The sequence below is a fragment of the Alligator sinensis genome, unplaced genomic scaffold, assembly GCF_000455745.1.
Source record: "Alligator sinensis unplaced genomic scaffold, ASM45574v1 scaffold428_1, whole genome shotgun sequence".
Taxonomy (NCBI): Eukaryota; Metazoa; Chordata; order Crocodylia; family Alligatoridae; genus Alligator; species Alligator sinensis.
In genome coordinates this window covers 2,416,331-2,437,381 of record NW_005841919.1, presented here as the reverse complement: position 1 = coordinate 2,437,381, position 21,051 = coordinate 2,416,331, and the positions used below count along the sequence as shown (strand labels likewise).

Genomic DNA, 21,051 nt, shown 5'->3' with positions numbered 1-21,051 from the left:
GGGGGGGGGGCCTGCGCTCCTGTGGGATGCTCCATGCACCCCACCATCTCAGTGCTCATGAGCCATGCCTGGCACCTTGAGGTATGTCGAAGAGACATTTAAAGCCATGTCTATGGCCAAATTGAATCAGCATTGAATCTTCAGATTTGGCAGAATCTAACCAGGACATCAATCTGAATCAATTAATCGAATTACTGTCCCCCAAATCAGGCTGAATCTGAATCAAATATGGTCCACTTCACACACCCGTAATAAATACTAGTAATGGAATATCAGTATCTCCTTTCAATATTGGAACAGTTTGCAGACACCATGGAGATACCAAGGCACCTATATTTGGAGCCCTTTAATTTGGAGCCATAAAATTTCCCAAGTGTTTCTTTTTTGCACTCTTTAGCAAAAATTGTGTTATCCATGATACTGTTGGCTAAAAAGAAAAGCAAAACAAGGGGTCAGAAGATTGTTCTGGTGTTTTCCACCTCACTACTCATGCTCAGAAAAGCTAGGGTATAATGTTTTGTGAACAAAAGACTCACATGGCCTGCTTGCAACTGAAATTTTTGGGCTCTTCTAGGGCTGTTATAAGCTAAATTGGCATGATTTTTAACTGATTCAGGGAATATCTGCTCAAGGTGCCTGACAGTCAGTCTCATACCCCCATAAAATAGATGTTTTGTCATTTCCTGGGGCTATCATGCATTTCCTGTTGGGTAAAGCTTAGAGACCCAGCATGTCCTCTGACAAATAAGCCTCTATATATTATATTAATTATTTCTTATTTTTCTGTTAGCTGTGCCAAACACATTTGGTCTTTCCAAACTCTACTAATTGTATAAAAGTGAAATGACTGAAAGATAACAAACAGTTCTCTATAGCAGGGATTAACAGCTTGTTAGGAGTAGCAGGCTATGTTAACACAGCTAGATCCAAAGGTGGGTTGCCACTTCAGATCTGGCCACTGCTGCCTCTGCCCCAACTCAACCCTGCCACCCTCCTTCCCTTCTCTCCCCCCCGCCCCAACACACTGCTAGCTGCCACTGAATCACTGCTAATATCCCCATGTCCATAGGCTATATACAAATACCTGATGAAACGGATAGAGACATTCTACAGGTACTATCAGTCCTCCAGCATCCCACAGCATTCCATTCTTCCTACCTGTGACAAGCCATAGGCGATGTTGGGATGACTCCCAAAGCCCCAGACCTCCCCTCACCATTCTGCTGGGCACCTGCAGGGAACAGACTAGATTTTTCCTTTAGTAACGCCTCACCCCAGAAAATCTCTCCAGCTCCTGACCAGACAGACCCTGCAGCTCCAGTAGGAAGGAGGAAGCCCTCCAGTTTATAGAATATATGCCATTGGTTTGCAAACTTTATAGATCCTCATCACAGAGGCAAAGTATCGGTCATTGTCAATTGCTCTAAAATTCACTCTTGCTACTAACAATCAGCAAGGTATTCACAACATCCATAAAGTTTATTATACAAGAGAGATAGGTCATATGAGGAAAAAGTAACCATTAGATGTGGAACACAAAATGCAAAGAGGTACAAATAAATAAAAGAAAATGTCACTGTTTCTCTATATAGCACCATGAACATCATGTGCCTCCCGAGGCTGGGAAGGCACAGCAACCACCCACAGGCAGTGGTGGTGGGGGCGTTGTGGCAACAAGCAGGGAGCTCCTGCAGGCAGCTGCAGTGGTGTCAGTGGCAAGGGGGTGGGGTGGCGACTGCCCACAGGCACTGCCAGCAGCGGCGGCCAATCTCTGAGGGTGCACATACACCTGCGTGCAACCCTTACACATCACCAATGTATAGCACCAACATCTAGCATTTTTCCTTCAATGTTTTCCTCAGCCAACAGTCCTGCCAGATTACTGTTGGCACTGGCTTTATAACCCAGATACCTTGTTCCAGGTGGACCCAAACCCTCAGACTGGCCACAACCTCTCCTTTCGATAATAGGCAAATTTTATTGATACACAGTGACAGCAGATGAGAATAATGCAAACTATTCTATATCTACCAGTCCCACAGTTCACAGAGTCAAGGTACAGCTTCACTCTAAGGTTTTCTCTTGAAGGTCATATGTCAGTAGCCTGGAGATTGGAGGCCAAGGTCAACCCCACCCCTTAAGTGGGGTGGATGAGATAGGCTGATGGTGTGCTTTTTGCCCATGGTGGCCTCAGGTCCCCCTCTCAGGGACCCTCTGTTGCTCTGAAATCCCTACTTTTGTATTTTTTTCCCTCTGGGATGACTTCATCCTTGGGCATCACTGATTGGTTTCCCTGTGGTCGTCACACTGTCCAGTTCTGTCTATCAATATGTTGCTTTGTTTCACAAACCCATCACATGCACACATCCTGATTTGGGCTTTTTCTGTTTCTCCTCCTAATTTAGTCCATCTACCAAAACCAGAAATACCAAGGGCTCTGCACTTGGGCATGGTGACCTGGTGTCACCTTATCTCATATTATGGAACAGTGTGGAACATGCCTTCAATTTCCTAGCCTGTTCATCTGCTTGCCTGTGTTAGACACAGCGGGCCTTGAAGAGACCATCACAAACAGGCTTTTAGAAATCAATTAACCCTTCCTGTTGCCCTGGGTCATTATTCTAATGCATATCTACTTTATCTACAAGCCAGTTCCCAAAACCAAACCTCTAATACCATTTTCGAGCCATCAATTATCAGGTTATCCCCAGCTTTCTCTAGCTGAGGGACCAGAAGACTTTTCTAAGTCCTGGGATTCCGAGGCACCATTGCCTCTCCAAAGGGATCACATAAATACTTTATTTTTCTATTCAATTCTCAGAGATCATGTGTATTATGACTCCCTTCCCCTAGAGAGGCTGCCATGTGTCCAGTCAGGAATCTGTCCTGACTCAATATTGTATTCAAGGATATTATATATAATTACATTTTCATTATATATCCTTGAAAAAGAGACATCTCTCTTCTCCTTCCAAAGATAAACTTCTAAACTCCCCTATTGTTTCATTCTATTCAAGAAGATGGAAATATTAAAAACTCTACATGAGATTTCCTTCTGTGTTTAGGTTTTCCTGTTAAGGGTTTTTTCCTTAGAAATGTAACCAGCCACTGTTTGAAGTGAATGCCTCTAACTTCTCGCAAAATAGAGCCTTGCCACTTTCCTGGCTGATCGATATTCATACCATTTCTAGGCGTATACTCTAGAGGTTAATTTTTGCCCTGTAGGTCTTGGTTTTTCTGAGTAGCCAAAGTCTGAAAATGAACACTTCTGGCCCTTGATTTAGCAATCAATTCACAGCTTGCTTTAAGTCACGTGATAAGTATACAATAATACATTTATACCTACCACTAATAGCTCATACAAACACAAAAATGAAAGCTACATTTGGTTTTATAACACCTAGGAGGGAAAGGAAGGGGAGGGAAGGAGAACAGGATGAACAGTCCCCGATCACAGCCCCAGAGGGAGAGGAGTATAGCTGCAAGACTGAGCAACCCCACATCATCCCCTGGCTGGACAGGACACTGCTGAATGCCTTTACAACTTTGTAGTGCTCCAGCTAGTACACTCTATATGTCTGTTTGTGCCTGGCACAACTACATTTTTATAGTGCTTCAAAGTGCTGTGGCTCTTGCAGTGTGACAAACACAAGTCTGTCCACAGTCTAAGAGAACCTAAGATACAAGCAAGTACATCTTGCACCTCTCTATTTTAATTAAACGTGTTTAAAAATCCTGTCTGTTGCATATTTTAAACAGACCTTATATGACAGATAATGCTTATTTGCTGCCTCTGGTGCACTTCTTGGACAGATGTAAATACTTTGTCACAGCAACACGCACCTAGGGATACCCACTTACTAAACCAAAATACTCCTAGCTCTACCTCCTGTGCTCTGGAGAAGTCATTTTATTTTTTTTTCCCTTCTGATTTTCTAGAGAGGACAATTGGCCTGTGACTGCAGCACAGTACTCCAATTCCTGCTACTGTACCAGTCTCAGAGTATGAGGAAAGCTCATTATGTCCATAGACCACACATATATGCCTACATGCATTTACATGCATAGACCATGGTTCCCAGACAATTCAGTTGTCATTTGGTTCACATTTAGCTAAAGAATCAATCAGATGTTAAAATTCAAGATTAGAGACTTTGCCTAAAACATTACAATGATGCATAAAAGTATGTTCAGAGACAATTTCACATATTAATTTGAAGTTTAACAAAAAGCAACATGAAAAGGACACTAATAATCAAATTATTTATTTAGTTCATGAATGTCCTGTGCCTCCTGAGGCTGGAGGGGCATGAAAACTGCTTGCAGGAGGCAGCAAGGGGGGAGCCAGCGAGTGCCGACTGGAGATTAGCAACCACTCGCAGATGCTGACAGCAGCATCAGCAGTGGCCAGCAGTGATTGGTGACTGCCCGCAGATGCTGCTGGTGAGGGTGGGGGCTAGCAAGTGGTAACTGCCCACAGTCTCTGCCGACAGTGTCGGCGGCAGCCAATCTCAGGGGGGGCACGTGCACCCGCATGCACCCCATGCATCACCAATGACTTAGTTTACTTCCTGTATAATCCATCACTTACTTGGTAAGATTGACTGCTAGCTAATTAATTATTTTATGAGTAATTAATTATTCTCCACTTAAGATATTTCTTGTTGTATTATTACATGAATTGCCCCTTAGTGTTAATTCTTCCAATATACTTCTCAAAATAAAAACATTAAAAAAAAGATAATGTACTGATGACATTTATAAATTTTTAAGGAGACTAAATAATTTTAACAACTTCTTCTGGTCTTTTAACTAAAAAGTCTTCAGCTCTAAAGATGTCACAAAGAACATGGGAGGGACAATGAATCACATGCTATATTAATAGTTTCAACAATGTGTTGAAGAATCATGACATTGTACCTCTGCTACTACCTATCCAAGATATATCTATCCAAGAACACTATATTTGCTTCAATACGCTGTCATAATAAAGACAGAGCATTTCTGCTTTAAAAAAAAATGAACCAACATTACCTGTGGACTCAGAGACAAACTGGTAAAGGAAGCAACATCTGAAGTTTCAGTGCATATGACACTTGGGGGTTTAATAGAGAGTTGTCCAGCTTCCTGATGCCTTAAAAAGCAACAGAAAAAAGAATTTAAAAAAATAATTATATATGTATCTATATGCATATAATCTCCACTAAAGCAAACAGACAGTTAGGAATAGATTTTTACTCTGCCTGATTTTGCCCAGTTCAGCCTGGATTTTGAGGCAGCTTTTTGTGCAGGACTGCAAATTGGATTATTCTTTACACACAAGTCTTTGGAGCAGTACTTCTTGGCCAAAAGGTTCTCTGTTGAGAAATAAGTCACCCATGCATACAGGGATATTTTACTGGAGTTCCAGAGTTACATGACAAATGAAAGAAAAAACTAATCAGAACAACTGCCTTATGAAAAAAAGTGACTTTTACACAAAAGTTTCACTTACCTCGAAGTCACCATTAGGCCTCTGGCACACATTACACTTGAAGCATAATTAACCAGTTAATCATATCTTAACTAGTTACCTAGCCCACATTAATGAAATTAATGGCATGACAAAACAAGAAATAAGTCAAAATGTGTAACAACATTATGGCTGTTTTTTTTAATCAAGCTACTAATTGAATGTGTGACCAGGGTGATCGGGGCTCCTGGACTCCCATGGGTTCTTCAAGCTGAGAATGCCAATCAACCGATTGCTGCTCCCAGCCTCGGCAGCCCAGAGTTAAGGGCTACAAAGTGCCTATGAGACTTGGAGTTTCGATCAGCTGCTGTTCTTAGCCACAGGGATGCACCAGAACCCTTGAACCCAGTATGCCCCCTCAGATGAAAGCAGCAGCAGATTGGGGCTCACGGCCTTTGGGGCACAGCCGGGGTATAGGACTCTAGTGAACCCCTGCAGCTGTGAGCCCTTTCAGCCAATCTAGGCTTCCAGCTGCAGGAGTGCACCACGTGCCCCCGTGACTGGGAGCCCACATTAGCTGGTGGGACTCCCAGCCACAGGAGCTTCCTACCTGCCGGGTCAGGGGGAGCCTTGGATCAGGATCCCACTGCACTGGCAATATGGCAGGATGCAATCTGGTGCCCCATCTAGGTTTTTCATCTCTCTAGCAAACAGCACCACACTAGCTAACTGCACAACAGATGGCTAACAAAGAAGGTAATTTCTACATATACCAAGAAAAGGAATTTCTAATGCTACTCAGAACACAAGCTAACAATTTCAAAATTGGGCTTCTTTAGTTACTTTAATTCATGCCTTTGGTGCTGAATGTGCTTTGATATTCAGATATGCTGAATATAACTGTGCAAGTTGCGAGTGCCAACCAACTTAGATAAATAAAAGGCACCTTTCCCTCCAAAATTGAGGTATGTGTATATTAAGTGGAGAAGCTGATTTTCTGCCTGGGATAGATGCATCCTGCTTTGATTCTTGCTCCACAGTTCAGCTGCTGTAGTATTACTATTCAGGTAGCTAACGGAGTCTACTGACTTAATGGCTCATTGTTCTTCACTCCACAGGTGTTAGCATTTGTGTCTCCATTTTAATGGCCTTGAGGTTCCACTACTCAAGCTAAACATTTTCAGGAAAATTGTGATGTCTTTTAGCTTCTCCTGGTCTCTCCCCTGCTATTTCACAGCCCTGGAGACTCTTTAGATCTTTTCAAAATCATAGATTCAACAATGGAGACCAGTCTTCAGAAGCAGCTATGGTTTCAGCTTTACTTAAGCAGGAAAGGGAGTGCAAGTCAACTGAAGATTATGCCCTATCCCTGCTTTATGTAGCCATAATTCAGGTGGGTGGCTGGGTGGCAGAAATTGATCTACTTCTCTTCATTCTGCCCTTCAAAAACAAGGTGTGTATTATACTGGGGCATATAATATGTGATAAAATATGGTACTTTACCTGGTTAGTTCAGGCTCTCACAATTAAAATATTTTAGTGACTTTTCACTTCTTGTTCACAACATGAAAAGATTGTCTGTACTTTTTAAACGTTCACTGTTTCCTAACTCTCTTATACAAACATTACATCCCTATTGCAAGCCAATAAAACAAACAAGGCCAGATCTAGGTCTAACCTGAAACAGCTGGTCTCTATGGGCACTTGTACACATGACGCTATTAACACTTACATGTGATGAAAATGTCACTGTGTGGCTTAATGGCATCACAGTGTACACATGCAAGACTTTGGGGAGTTTTCAATGAGATTGCATGAGATTTGCAACGTTGCAGACTAAACTACATCCAGATGTAGTTTACTCTGCAACGTTGCAAATTGCAACGATGCAGCTGTCAGCTCACCCCCTGCCTGCTAAAGGCAGAAACAGCAAGAGGCCCGATCCTCTTTTTTTTTTTTTTTTTTTTTGGCAGAGGGGCGAGCTGCCAGCAGGCTGAGCAGCTCCTGAGCTGCAAGGGGGCCTAGCCATCCCCTCCACAGTGGTGACGTCCCCTGGGCCTGCCTGGGCAGGCTGCTAGCCAGCCAGATACTGCCCCAGCTCAAAGGCAGCAAGTGGCCTGATCCAACTGTTCCCCAATGTGGCAGGGCACTGTTGATGCCTGCCACTTTAAGGGCCTGGGTCTGGTAGCTGCCAGGTGCCTGATGGGGGCAGCCATTTTGAACCCTGGGCTGCCCATATAAACAGGGCAGTTTTGCTGCCGGGGGCCAGGCAACAACATTTCCTGGCAGCCGGACTGCTGGTATCAACTGGAGGTAAGGGAGGAGCTGTAGGGGATGGTTTTGGAGGCTCCTGGTCCTGCGCATGACCTAAAACTGCACCCTGCCAGAAGTGGGTGACCTGGTGGGGCTCTCAGTGGTGTGGGAGCCCCCAGGAAATGCCAGCCCAGTTACCACCCCATTGAAAGGCGAGTAGGGGTGCCTTAACCCCAGCCCTCACCTTTGGGTGGGTAGAAATAACATCTGTAGTAGCACCATGACTTGCTGCCCCAGGGGGAGAGTGAGAGTCCCCTGTGAGACCCTGGAGCACCAGTCATGGTGTGAGGTACCCCAGCTCCTCACATCCAGGAAGGGGGACCTAGGGAGAGACTGTGGGGTTAGTGAGGCCAGCGTTAGAGTGCCCCTCGACTGGTCCAAGCTGGGGCCAGGGCCGAGATGCTCAGAAGGGCCAGGGGCCCACCGTGAGGGGCACCCTGGATCATGGGCCCAGGACCCTGCCTGGCCTTGGAGGTGAGGGCAGGGCCTGTGTATGGCCGAAGGTCCCGAGTGGGGGACCACACCCGAGAGGGAGCCAGCTATGAGAAGCTCGGCAGCCCAGATGAGGGTGGCGTAGGCCACCTGAGTGGAGGGTTCAAAGGAGGTTCCCGCCAGGAAGATTCTGGAGCCCAGTGTGGGGCTGGTGTGCTGGTAACATCTGGATGCCATCTGCGAGGCCTGGGCCGTGATATAGGGGTGGTACGGAGCCGTGGGCACCCCCTAATATCGGGGTGTGAAGAAAAATGGGCAGCCTCCCGCTTTATTTACCAACTTATTAACTTCCAACAAGGTGTGCCCGGAAAGATAAGCGGGCGGCGTGCCCAGGGCTGGTGATGGCTGGCCTGAGGAAACCCACGTTGCTACACCCAAGCTCACTCACTGGTAGCCTGCTGGGCACTGCTCCCTGGGCTGGCTCAGGGAAAAGTTGGATCAGGCAAGATGAGGCAGCACCTGGCACACTCGCAGCTTGCCCACCACTGCAGAGGGAAGGACTAGGGCTCCCCGCAGCTCAGGGACCACATAGCCCGCCGGTATCACTCTGTTGCTCAACTATAGCTTAGAGTCAGATACCAGCTCAAAGACAGCCAATTAAAAAAGCCTTGAATTTTCATGAATTTTTAAACCTGAAAGCTTGCTTAATTTTTTTCCCAACTATTTAAGTTGGTCTAATAAAAGACATCAGATTCACCCAAAAAACTTTGCCTGAATTTTCATAAATCTTTTTCAAGCCCGAAGACAAAGATAACGCCTTAAAAACAAAACTTTCAAATAGCAATTCATTGCTGACGTAGAACTAATTACAGAGCATGTCAGTACAAACACTTATAAACATCAGGCTGTGATATGATTCACATTGTTAATAGCCAATTAATGTTTAAATGTTTTTATGAGCAGAGCAAACATTAATTCTTCAAAAATGCTGGAATGATTTCATCTTGCAAGAATGATGTTGCAGGGTTTCTTTAATCTTAAACACCAGAAGCAAGGATACATGTAATGGGTGTTATCTTTTATCAGACCAGCTGCACCGTTGAGAGAGATTTTAGACAAACTTTTGAGTACAGAGTACTCTTCTTTAGGCAGGTCTGAGAGAGAAGCAGATGTACTTTGAGCTTCAGATCTTTCCTCAAACCTGGGCAACAGTACTTTGCTTTTGCATAATTTCATGACTAAACCATCATGCCAACACTACCACAATGTGAAGTCTTAAGCATCAGCCATTTCATAAGCAATTAAAATCAAGCCTACTGCAGTTATATATTGCTCTAGTATTTCCATTGTAATATATTGCATTTCCCCAAATCTAAGACATTAGTTTGTAGATATAGAAAATGCATTAATTTGTTATAATTTGCCACATATAGAATCTAGTTTTTGGAGGATCATCTTCAATTCATCCTTCCCTCTCCCCCCACCCCAACAATGCAGCAAGCAGTAGCAGGGGATAGATGGGAAGGGGAGGGGAGAGAGCAGGCAGAGGAGCTCCAGCTCAGAGCGAGAACTATAGCTGCCATTGCTGTTGCATGGGGGAAGTGGGGTACTGCAGCCAGCACGTGCTCTGTGTCTCCAGGGCCCTGAGCCCAGGGTCAGAGTCAGAGCCACAGCAGTTGCTTCCCATTCCCCGTACTTGTACTCAAATATAAGATTTTTCTTCCCATGTTGAATGGGGAAAAAATCCTCCCCGTGGATTCAAGTAAATATGGCAATACCTAAGGGCCTTTTGAAATTCAAGAAGTAAAAACACGTTATTCTATATAATTTTCCATATTGCTTCCTTGCTCCACCCCATTTAAAAATAACAAACAAAAAAACCAAAAACAACACAAAAAACCATACAAGGTCCTTGTTCTTCCTAAACAGGCAATAACACTGTTCAACATGTAGAAAACACAGCAGAATTGGTAGTTATATTAGTATTCACTATTGTGAAGGCATTAGAGAAACTGTGTCAGGTTTCCAGAGAGAGCAGTCTCATCCAAACCAACTGCCAACTACTAAACATTTATCATCTATAGATCTCAATGCACTTCACACAATGCTGACAAACATCAATTTCTGTCATCTGTAAAAGGCAAATATTTAAGTACAGAGTGGGTAAGTAAATTGCTTAGTGATCACACAGGAGCTAATAGAGTTGGGAACAGAATCAAAGTCTCAGGTCCTGGAACAAAAAGTCAATCAATCAGATTGTGATACTTTTAGAACATAATCTATTCAAGCCAACTGTTTCTTATCTGTTCAGTAGCTATTTACTAATAATACATAGTGTGACAAATTAATTTATGGAACAGCAATCATGATAGGTAAGACTGACTTCCAGCTAATTCAATTTCCCATTCCAAAACATGACAGAGGCACAAGAGTTTCTCCACTGAAAATCTACTGTAACTGAAAATCTATTGGGAATCTACTGCAACTTCATCAGTATTAATCTTGTATCCTTTACCAAAAACAAGAAGTTAATTCTTTGAGTGTTCAATCTTAAAGCAGTGGCTAATCCACATCCTTTGACATCCTAGGGTTTCAGCCAGCTAATTGGGCTCTGCAAGAAAAGAGGAGAAAAGGACAAGGTTCCTAGCTGCTAGCAAGATAGAGAAATCTGGACCATGGAAGGCGCCCATCCCAAGTTGCTGTCTCTGTGGCATGCATCAGCAGTGTATTAAGCATTAATTCCAGCCACCGTAGCACATTTGGCGGTGTAACGTGCCTTAAATGACTTTGGGGCACAGCAAACTAAAATACCTCCAAGGAGTTTTAGTTTGCTGCTCTACAGCTGTGGACCAAAGCACTGGGCTCCATGAGGCTTGGGGCAGTGCAGGCAGCCTTGCAGCAGCCTGGGACAGCAGGCTCCACCGAAGTAAAGTGGTGAGCCCTGATCTTTCCCCCCTGCCCCCCTGGAGCCTGCCTGTCTGCATGAGCTGCATGGGGACCCAGTCCTTTCCTCCACGGTTGTGGTGCCCCCCAGAACCACCCGAGCCAGGTGCCTGTGGGTGGGTGCCGCGGGCCCCACTGTTGCCTTGGAGGGAAGTACTAGCCCCCACCTGCTCCCTCCTCCCCACAGCCCAGGGACCGCTCTACCCACTGGCAACTCGCCCTCCCCTCTCTGTTGCTGGAGAGGCAGGTAAGACGTGGTCTACACAATACAGGGGTTTATTTCGCCTTAAAATTGAAGCGGTCTTTTTAAAAACCCACCACTTCAATTTAGGGTGAAGTAAACCCCCATTTCATCTACACACGCCCTCTGAAATTAACAGGTTCAGCTTAGTGAAGAAATTTGGTCTTTAGGGGAGGATTTTAAGTCTTCATTTGTCAGCAGATCTCTAGGCATCCTTCACTATGGAGATGCGACCAACATCTCTGCTATATGGATTTATATCTTTTAAGGATGTCATTAACGCAGCGGCAATGGTTTTGGTATTACTCAATACATAATCTCTGCCCAAAGACACTATACCTTGATAGGACTCAAACACCTATTTTTAAACCTTCAGATAAAAAAAAGTTAACTGGAATTACAAAGAATTAACAGAATCTTTAAATGCAGCTTTGTTCAATATAAAATATAACTTACCTGGTCCTAGATGTAACTGGAACTTCACACTCCTTTTTTTGCCTTGCTAAATACATATCCTAAAAAAAAAAAAAAAAGTGTATTTTATATATTAGAATTGTGTAGGGCATGTGAGCTAGGGAAAAGCTTTTTAAAATATAGTAAAAACACTATGCTCATTACTGCAAAAATTTTGAACAATGACAAGCAAATACCGCTTTGTTAAAACAATCCTTGCTCTGATTTATCAAAGTGTCCCAAAACATGCTAACAACCATAAGCAGTCCCTATACTAAAAAAAGTGAGACTCCACATTGTCAGGAAGAAAACATGGCATGATAAGAAGAGGAACAGGTAGAATGTGTGGCTTTTTCTTTTTTTTTTTTTTAGTAGTAAACTATGCAGGTCTCAAGTTTGTTGGCTCTGAGGTTTTAAAAAGTCCGTAGGATCCAAGTCAAAGCAATATGTATTCCAACTGAAAGTCAAGATGCGCTTTCCACATAATAGTTCTTGGTATTTAAATATCACTTTTACAGAAAGAAGCCATTTTGATGGATAACTGTACATGCAAATTTAAGATCAACAGAAGAAGATGCTCCTATACATTCCATAGATTTAGATATCCCACTTGTTTCACTATATTATGGTGTTCTGTCCTGTACAGCATTACTTACCAATCTGTATTAGAAGAACCAATTAGTAAGAAGATCTTACTAATCTTCTGAAAGGTTTTGCCCTTTGATGAAGTTAGTGTTATATTTACTGAGTGACAAGTCATGAGGGCTGGAAACAAAAATCACATTTAGTGCTTTCAACTTTCTAGCTTCGCCTCAGCTTGCATTTGGGGGCTGAGGGCAAGGGTTCTCACATCTTTCAGAATGCTTGACGCATTGCTTGCTTCATCTTGGTGTTTTAGTACACTAGAGCCCTCCACAAACAAAATCTGTATCAATTTTTAACATGGACACAAAGAATTCAGCTCTGCTGAGCAAGAAGTGCATGACTTCACTGTTAATTATCTTTGCATATGCCAGGACGTTGCAGATTGCAATTCTCCACTGTCACGATACACACATGGACCTCTTGCTAATGGAATTGCTTAGCCACACAACTGGAAAGCGTCGTATCCAGTACTCTCACTCATGTAGAAGGAGTGAAGACAACAAAGGTCTTGTTTATCAGTTCTTTTTTTGAGCTAATATCTGTGCTGGAACCAAAATGCTTTTATTTGTTAAAGCAAGTCCATTTTTCCATAAGATGAGCACCTAAATACAGCATGCATCTCCTACCATAAGAATAAGCTGACAGAGGTATCTATTTATTTATTACCATTTTAGCTGACTTGGTAAAAGTCCTTCATGGCTCAACTGTATTCCATCAAAAATCCCTTCTTGCTTGATGATAGAAGCCTGGGCTATGTATAAGGTAAGATGCACCCCACCTATTTCCAACAAGAACAGCTTTGCAGAGTGCACAGGCACCAAAAGGGAGAAATTTTGGGATACAGAAAGGGGGCATTGCCCTACCTGCAGGGGGTCCATTCTGTCAGATGGATTTTTTGTAGCCTCCAAATCAACTCTCTGGTCCCTCGTACTCGATGTGCGCCGGTACCGTGCCATATAATCAAAAGTACTCAGCTTCTTACCCACTGTATAGAGCAAAAAAGAGAATTTCAATTTGTCCTGTGTAGCTGTGCAACTCATAGGACACAGAAGAGAATCTGTTTTAAAAAGTTGTTTATCTAACCTACTTAAATAAAAGAACCTACCATTTACATTTAGTACAGTCAAGAAACTATATTTAAGAGCATTTTGTTTTGTTATCAGTCATCAAGAGCATCTAATCGTGGCAGCACTTGGCAGAATTATATTTCATTATTGAAGCTCTGTTGTGCTGAACTTCAGCCTCATCGTTCAACAACATATGGGTCCTGACATTAAAAAGCTGTAAATCAACATCCCAATAATTACATAACGGTAGAGATGTGTGCTTAACATGTGATGCCGTGGCAACCAGATGTTACGCTCAGTGCAACAGACAAGTTTTGAAGAGTCTGTGCTGATGCCACATTGAGAAAACAGAAGTTAGGAAAGACCAAGAGACAACAAAACCCTCTTAAGTAAGTCCCCACAAGACAGGGAAACAAACACTTTATAAAAAGCATCAGCCAAGCTTTGGCTAGGCATTAGGCAAACAGAGCTGTTCATATGGGACTGTTTCACTTTGGAAGTGTCTGTGTGCAAAGTCTTTGGTGTCAGTCCATGCAGGTGTACATTTTAAGCCACAGGGCATTTAGAACAAAAACAAGATACCACTAGAAAGTAGAGCTGTGCAAAGCTTCAGATGCTGATTCGATTCAGAGGAGATTTGGCCTGATTTGGTAGCTGGATCTCCAAATCCAAATCAAACCAGGAGACCAATTAAAAGGTCCGAATTGATTCGAAGCTCTCCAAATCGATTCGGAAAAGATTCGGAGAGCTTTGGCGATTTGGGCAGTCCCCACTGGCTGCAGCAGGGAGCTGGACCTGCACTCCTTGTTGGTAAATTGGGGGCAGTGGGGCTGGAGGAGGGGGCAGGGGAGGGGGACCCCTGCCAGGCCCCTGTCTGATCCTCCAGCCCACCTGAGCGCCTCCTGACCCCCCCCCCCTGTCCCAGCGTCCCCCCCCCACAGCTGCCCTGCCCAGCCCCAGCTCCCAACCCTTATAAAAAAGCTGCTGCAGTGTCCTTGTGGCTTCTGGGGGCAGCGAGGATCACCCCCCCACCTGGCAGCAGTCAATGAGTTGGGGCTTTTTTTTTTTTTTTTTTAAAGACCTGGGAGCTAGGAGAGCAGGCAAACAGCCATTGAGAGTGGGTGGGGGATGGGGCCGATTTGAAGATTTGGCCAATTCAGCTGCAGCCGAATCTCTGAATCAGATTAGGATGAATCAATTCGGGACAGTGATTTGAATCACTGAATCAAATTACTGTGCCCTGAAATCGGCTGAATGCAAAGCGAATACTAGTCGCTTCGCACAGGCCTATTAGAAAGGTATTCAGGTTCAACAATGGAACCTACCAAAAGGCAAATTTACCATAATTTTGATGCAAGCTTAAAAAATTTAGCCAGCTGGTTTAACTTCACAAGCCATGATGAAGAAAGATTAAAACATATTAATAGATAAGCTGAAAAAAACAGAACTCTACAGTGACAAATACAAAAAACAAAAACTCATTTAAAAATCAAGAGTTTCATGTTTTTGGTTTTGTTTTGGACTGTGTTGGGTTGGGGTTTATTTATTTTTTGGTTGTTGATTTAAGGCATGATTAAAAAAGCACGTTGGTTTTAAACCACCTACTCAAATCTGTAGCAAATCTTTCTTTGTGGTTGGGATCTGAAGTTGATAATGTCATGTGAAACCAGGGAAAATGCATGTGGTCTCAGATTTCATTTTAAAATGTGTCAGACACTTCTGACATTAAATCTTATAGCACAGGGTTGTCAAACTTACCTTGCATCCCAGGCCAGATCCAGACCACAGAGCTGCTGGAGCCAGAGCTGCTGCCAGCACTGAGTGCCCTGTGCCACAACAGCAGTTCTAGGCTCCGACGCAGGGCACAGTGGCAGCAGCCGCATCATGGACCAGTGGCAGAGTGGGGGGGCCAAGGAGGTTGGGCTGTAACAGTGGCAAAAGGTGAAGCAGCTGGAGGGCAACCAGGGTTGTATCAAGCCCTTGCTTACCTGTTACTGATCACTATGGCTGTTGGGGCCTAAGGGTCCCAGCTTCTGTGGTGGGCCACTCTCCTTGACCACACCACCCCCCACTTCTGGTTGTCTACCAATAACCTGATGGGTCAGAGAAAATGGCTCTGGGGCTGGATCCAGCCTGTGGGCCATACACTTTGACACTCCTGTTACCAGTATCTGGTTATGCTACGTGTATGTTTCCATAAAAACAACGGACATGTAATTATTTGATACCTGATGACTTTCCCTACAAAAGGAGAGAAGGGATTTGACAGGGAAATGTATAGCATAGTGCTATACTGGCATTTATAGTAAATTATTTCAAAGGGTGATTGTGGAATCATTTCTATGAGTTTCCCAAGTTCCAAAGTTTAGTTTGAATTCAGAGGTTCTAAAAATACATATTTTTGTAACTTTTAGTATCCTAATGTGTTTCTAGAAAGATTCAGTATACCTTTTTGTGGATATTTAGCCAAAGACTCTGTGAGGTGGCATAAACATCACTGATAGTCAATTACATCCTCCAACCAACATACAGAGTCCAAACGCTGTTTTCAAAGGTATGAAAGCATCCTTTCCCACGGGTAGGACCAATTCCTAATTGTATTGTGCCTTGCCAAAGCCAAAAAGTGATTTGGTGGATTCTTGTATGACTGTACTAAAATATTGTCAGTAATATTTAAGAAGGTCAAGTCCTGCAGGATTATAAATAAATTCCACTCCTGAGCCACAGTCTAGGCTTTTTAATTTTTTAAGGATATTTAGAAGCCAGCTGGATCAATGGTGAACCATCCCTGGCACCTGTCATTTGGTCAAATACAGTATGAAAGAGGGGAAGGAAGTGTCACTGTAGAAGTCATGTAGAAAGCAGGTCAGGTTCAGAGAGGTATCATATTTTTATATGCAGATGTTATGAACTGAATTAACATCTGACAAAACAGGCTGTCACCTATGAAAGTTCACAACTCTCGACTAGTTTCTTCCTAAGAGGCCACCCTCCCCTGCCTTCTATCTGATTTCAGACCAACAAGGAAATTTTGTAACTATAAGAACCACAGAAGAGTGGAACAAACTGCCTAGGGAAGTTGGGGAATCTCCTTCACCGGAGCTTTTCAAGGTGAGGCTGGAAAGGCTGGTTTAGGAACAGGAAATTCTGCATCCGAACAAGGGATTAGACCGGAAAACCTGTGTGGTCCCTTCCACCCCTGTGATTCTGTGTTACACCCCAGAGATGCAGCAGAAAAACCTCAAGCCCAGATTTAGAAGAGAGGGTAGAGGTGACATTAAGCTACCTTCCTACCTGCCCAAACCAAAGCTATTCCAGGTGCTGGAGATGCCCTAGCCTGATTTAGATAGTTTGGGGGCTTAAGTGACAGCAACCCCCCATGTTGTGTTCTGTCTCAAGTGTGCCACCCCCTGTCAGAGCTTGCACAGGGATTCCTGGGAGACACCCTTGCAGCCCCCTTTCAGTGTCTGCACTGGAAGAATCCTCTGCCAGCTGAAAGCAAGGCCTTTAAAGGGTTCTTAAAGCCATTGCAAACCTTTGACCCAGTATGATGAAAGTTGGAACAGGAATGAAGAGCTCATTCTATGTTTCAGCAAAAGAAAACATTAAACCAGTAAGATCAATTGGTCACATGGAAAAATGCCATTACTAAGAAGATTCATTTGTGGAAGTAGGAGGAGGTGATGATCAAAAGCAGGGTGCAGGGGAGGAGGAAGAAAAGGACAAAAGCCACAGAGCAAAACAAAAAAGAGGATGAGCCTAAAATAGGCAAGTCTCATTCATAAACAGTGAAGTTACAGGTGTCATGTTGTTTTAAAAAGCAAATTTCAAAAACAAGAAAAAGAAAGGATGAATATTTTTAACCTCTAGCTTTTAAACCTTTGATTGCAATAGATTGAGAAAGTGTTTCTCAAAAGTCACTGCCTGCCTGCCTTGAGACAATTAATACATACAAAGGTACAGATGAAATCCCAACAAGTGTCCCAGCAGCAGGAGTGATGCAATTCCCAAGAGTACAGTGATCACCGCGATTACCAGGATTCCAGCTGCTGTGGTCTCCACTGGAGCAGCAGGAAGAAAGGCCAGCCATGTTGTGTTTCCACTGGCTCCTTTTGGGGCAAAATAAAGGGGACTCAATTAATCACTTCATCTTTTCAGAGATGAAAATACAAATTAAGAAGCAAGCAAAGTACTCAGCATCTTTCTTACATTTTAAATGAGGTTTGGGAGCACCACAAATCAGGGTTAAAATTTTCAAAAGCAAGTAAGTGACGACTTAGGAGCCTAAATCCTATTATTTGCTGAGAAAACATAAGTCATTTTCGAGAATGGAACTCATATGCTTTTACAAGTGTTTACTCTAGACCAGCGGTTTCCAAACTGTGGGTTGTGACCCCAAGTGGGGTCACAACATCAGCAGATAGGGTCACGGAGTTGGGGGGCTGTGGGTTGGAAGTGAGGGGCCATGCTAAGGAAATGGGGCCATACTGAGAAAATGGGGCCATAAATTGGGTCATGCTGAGGAAAAGTTTGGGAATCACTGCTCTAGACCATTGACCCAAAGCTTCAGGAGCTTGACTATGGAAATCAGATATAGCAACCACTAATGGACACCAAAATCCTTTGTATGCAGTCAGTGTCATTAGAACCTGTGCTTATTACAGGGCTAGGTCATAAAAAGGGTGGTCTATGCACAGCAATTATATTCTGTGCTCTTGGAAATGGGCACTGAAACTAATTTTCACCTAGAAAGCCACAAGAGAGTAGAGCAGGGAAAAGATATGGTTTTGATTTCTTATCTAAGAGACAGCACCTTTAACAGAAAATTACACTCTCTCAATACTGTACTGACATCACACAACAATTTTCTAACCAAAAATAGTAATTTTCTAACCCAACTGTGTAACGAGCATATATAATATTAAGTGGGTGGGGAAATACCTTCAAGCTGAGAAGCTGTGCGGAGTTCTTCTGGATTCACAAAGTACTGGATGAAGACATACAGGATCACCACTACCAGGAAGAAGACACCAAGAACGGCAGAAACAACAGCATTGAAGAAAAACCTACACACACAAGAAAAATACTCAGAGAACAGATAAACATTTTGTTGCATAAAAATACAACTACCACTGACAAACAATATTTGCTTATAACAGATTTCAAATCAAAATGTTATGAAATCCTGTTGATTAAAATTCCTTATGCTCTCAGGTACACACACGCAGAATTGTGGTTTTGTGTTTTAAACAGCTTTCTGCACCACCAGTTCATTGGCTACTTTTCAGCAGAACATGGAAAATTCTTAGCTGTTTTTGTTTTCAGGAAGCCTTCAAAAGTCAGGAGCTTTGATAGAACAAACCACATAAAAGAAATATGGCTTGCAAGCGTTCTACCTTCCTTTCCAATGATAAAATCAAGTGCGCAAAGTATAGCATTATGAATTTTCTATTCGGTATCCATTTGATGTAATATAATACTTGACGTTCTTTATTAGACTGAAACTATACATTTGAATAAAAAATAAAATAAAGGTTTTAATCATGATGGTATATTTTTAATGCAGGCAATACATGCCAGGCAACCAACAAGGGACATCTTTATCTCACTCAAAAATCAACACTTGCCTAGAACATTTTTCAAGACAAAATTAACTCTGAAACCAGGTCAATGATAGAACATGAACATCCCACAGTTCCTCTGCTGTAAAACATAATATTATATTATGTACATTTGTGTAACAGATGGTACATTTGGTTACATAATGTTATATTATATTTACATAATATTATATTACCAATATTATATTATGTAATATTAATATGTATTGTGTTATATTTATTATAATATATATACACACACCAATATTTATATATATTATATAATATCGGTGAGATATTATATTTTACAGCAGACCTATTAGAAACAAACTGCTAATTCAGTTAAAACTGAAGTAGTAAAATATCAAAGGAGGTAAGAAGGAAGAATGTTAAAGCAACTTGCTCATTGGGAAACTTAGATCCCATTGATTATTCATGGATGACTACTTTCAGAGCTAGTCTGTATTAGCTTACCAGTAATTTTTGCCTCCCACGCAGTTATTGAGCCACTTACAGTGGTGATCGAAGTCTGCAATGCACTTATTACAGGCACTACAGTGTTTGGCTTTGGGCCCTCTATGAAGGAAAATAGAATGGAATAAAAAAAACCAAAAAAAAAAAAAAAAATGAAAACCAGAGTTAAAACCACCCCCAACTATCACAGGTATGAAAACAAACATACAGTCTCTTCCAGTCTGTGATAGGTTTCCACTTATAATGCCTCATCCTTCACCTCCATACTGCATGGGCAATAGCAGAAAGGTACTGCAGGCACTGGAGAGACACACAGCCTACTCTTCCCTTCCTGAGCCCAGTGCCAAAGCACAACTGAAAGATGCATTTTCCAGGAAAGCCCAGGTAATCCCCTGTAGAGCTATGGCAGTTTACCAAATTAGTTTCTGCCTGGCCTCAAGCTGTTAACAGACAGGAGCGATGAGGGCATGTGGAATATTTGGGAATTCAACTGCTGGTTTCTTACCAGTCCACAAAACATGTACAGATTTTTCAGGCACTTATTGGGATGAATTTCCATAGGGAGGAAAAGAGGCACATCCCATGGTGGCCTTCCTACCCATGGTATAACTATGGGGGAGGGGGAAAGCAGGGCACCAGCCCCAAGCACTGATTATTGAGAGGGTACTGGAGTCATCCTCCAACCCTGGGAATCTTTGTCACAGCAGGCACAGCCCTATTACTGCTTGTGTCCAACCATAACAGCCAGGCAGGGCAGTGCTGCACACAGCAATGAATATGGGGGACAGGGGGTGAATAAAATGGTGTTACTCACTACCTCCACCCCCAAAGGAGTTTTTGCCACTGTAGGCATAGCTCTGCACCCAGTAACATACTTGGGAGGGTTGGGATGAGTGAATGCAAGCAGTGTACAGAAGCTGGCTCTCATGGAGCCTGGCCACAGGACTGTTGCTGCCAGAGCCAAGGATGATATAGCAGCAGTAGCAGCAGCACCTGCTGCCACCTTCAACCTTCTGAGAGTAGCAACATGTAAGGCTGCTCTCCACTTCCCTTCCCCTCACCAACCGCCCACTGGTTGGCATACCCCTTGCCACCCCTCCCAGCCACTGAAGGAGTTGGTTATGCCTCTGCTTCCCACCATATTTCAAGGCCCTAGTCCTAAGGGTACGTACACTGGGGATTCTTAATCAAAAGTTTGTAAGTATTGTATATGTTTTTGTTTCACTTGTTCTCCAAAACAGCAGAACCATTCAAAAGTCAGACTAGGACAAGGTCCCAGAATAGAGAATTTCAACCCCCAAAGGTTGAAGTTTGTCAAATCTATAATAGCAGTGGCAACGCATAGGGGTTCAAATGCACCCCCTGAGAGCGCTGATGCACCCCCCCCCCCCCCCCCGCGCGGGCGCCCCCCCCCCTCCGGGCAAAAGGGCG

At 43.2% G+C, this 21,051-nt stretch overlaps 1 protein-coding gene across 1 annotated transcript in view; it reads right to left on the bottom strand.

Annotated features, from left to right (window-relative positions):
- The window catches only part of LOC102388501 (probable palmitoyltransferase ZDHHC1), a 54,557-nt gene that overhangs the window by 6,414 nt on the left and 27,092 nt on the right, over positions 1–21,051 (bottom strand). Inside the window, 6 exon segments of the mRNA XM_006018978.2 lie at positions 5,035–5,134; positions 11,838–11,896; positions 13,343–13,464; positions 17,500–17,655; positions 18,488–18,612; positions 19,621–19,722. Coding sequence (XP_006019040.2) covers positions 5,035–5,134; positions 11,838–11,896; positions 13,343–13,464; positions 17,500–17,655; positions 18,488–18,612; positions 19,621–19,722 — 664 coding nt within the window.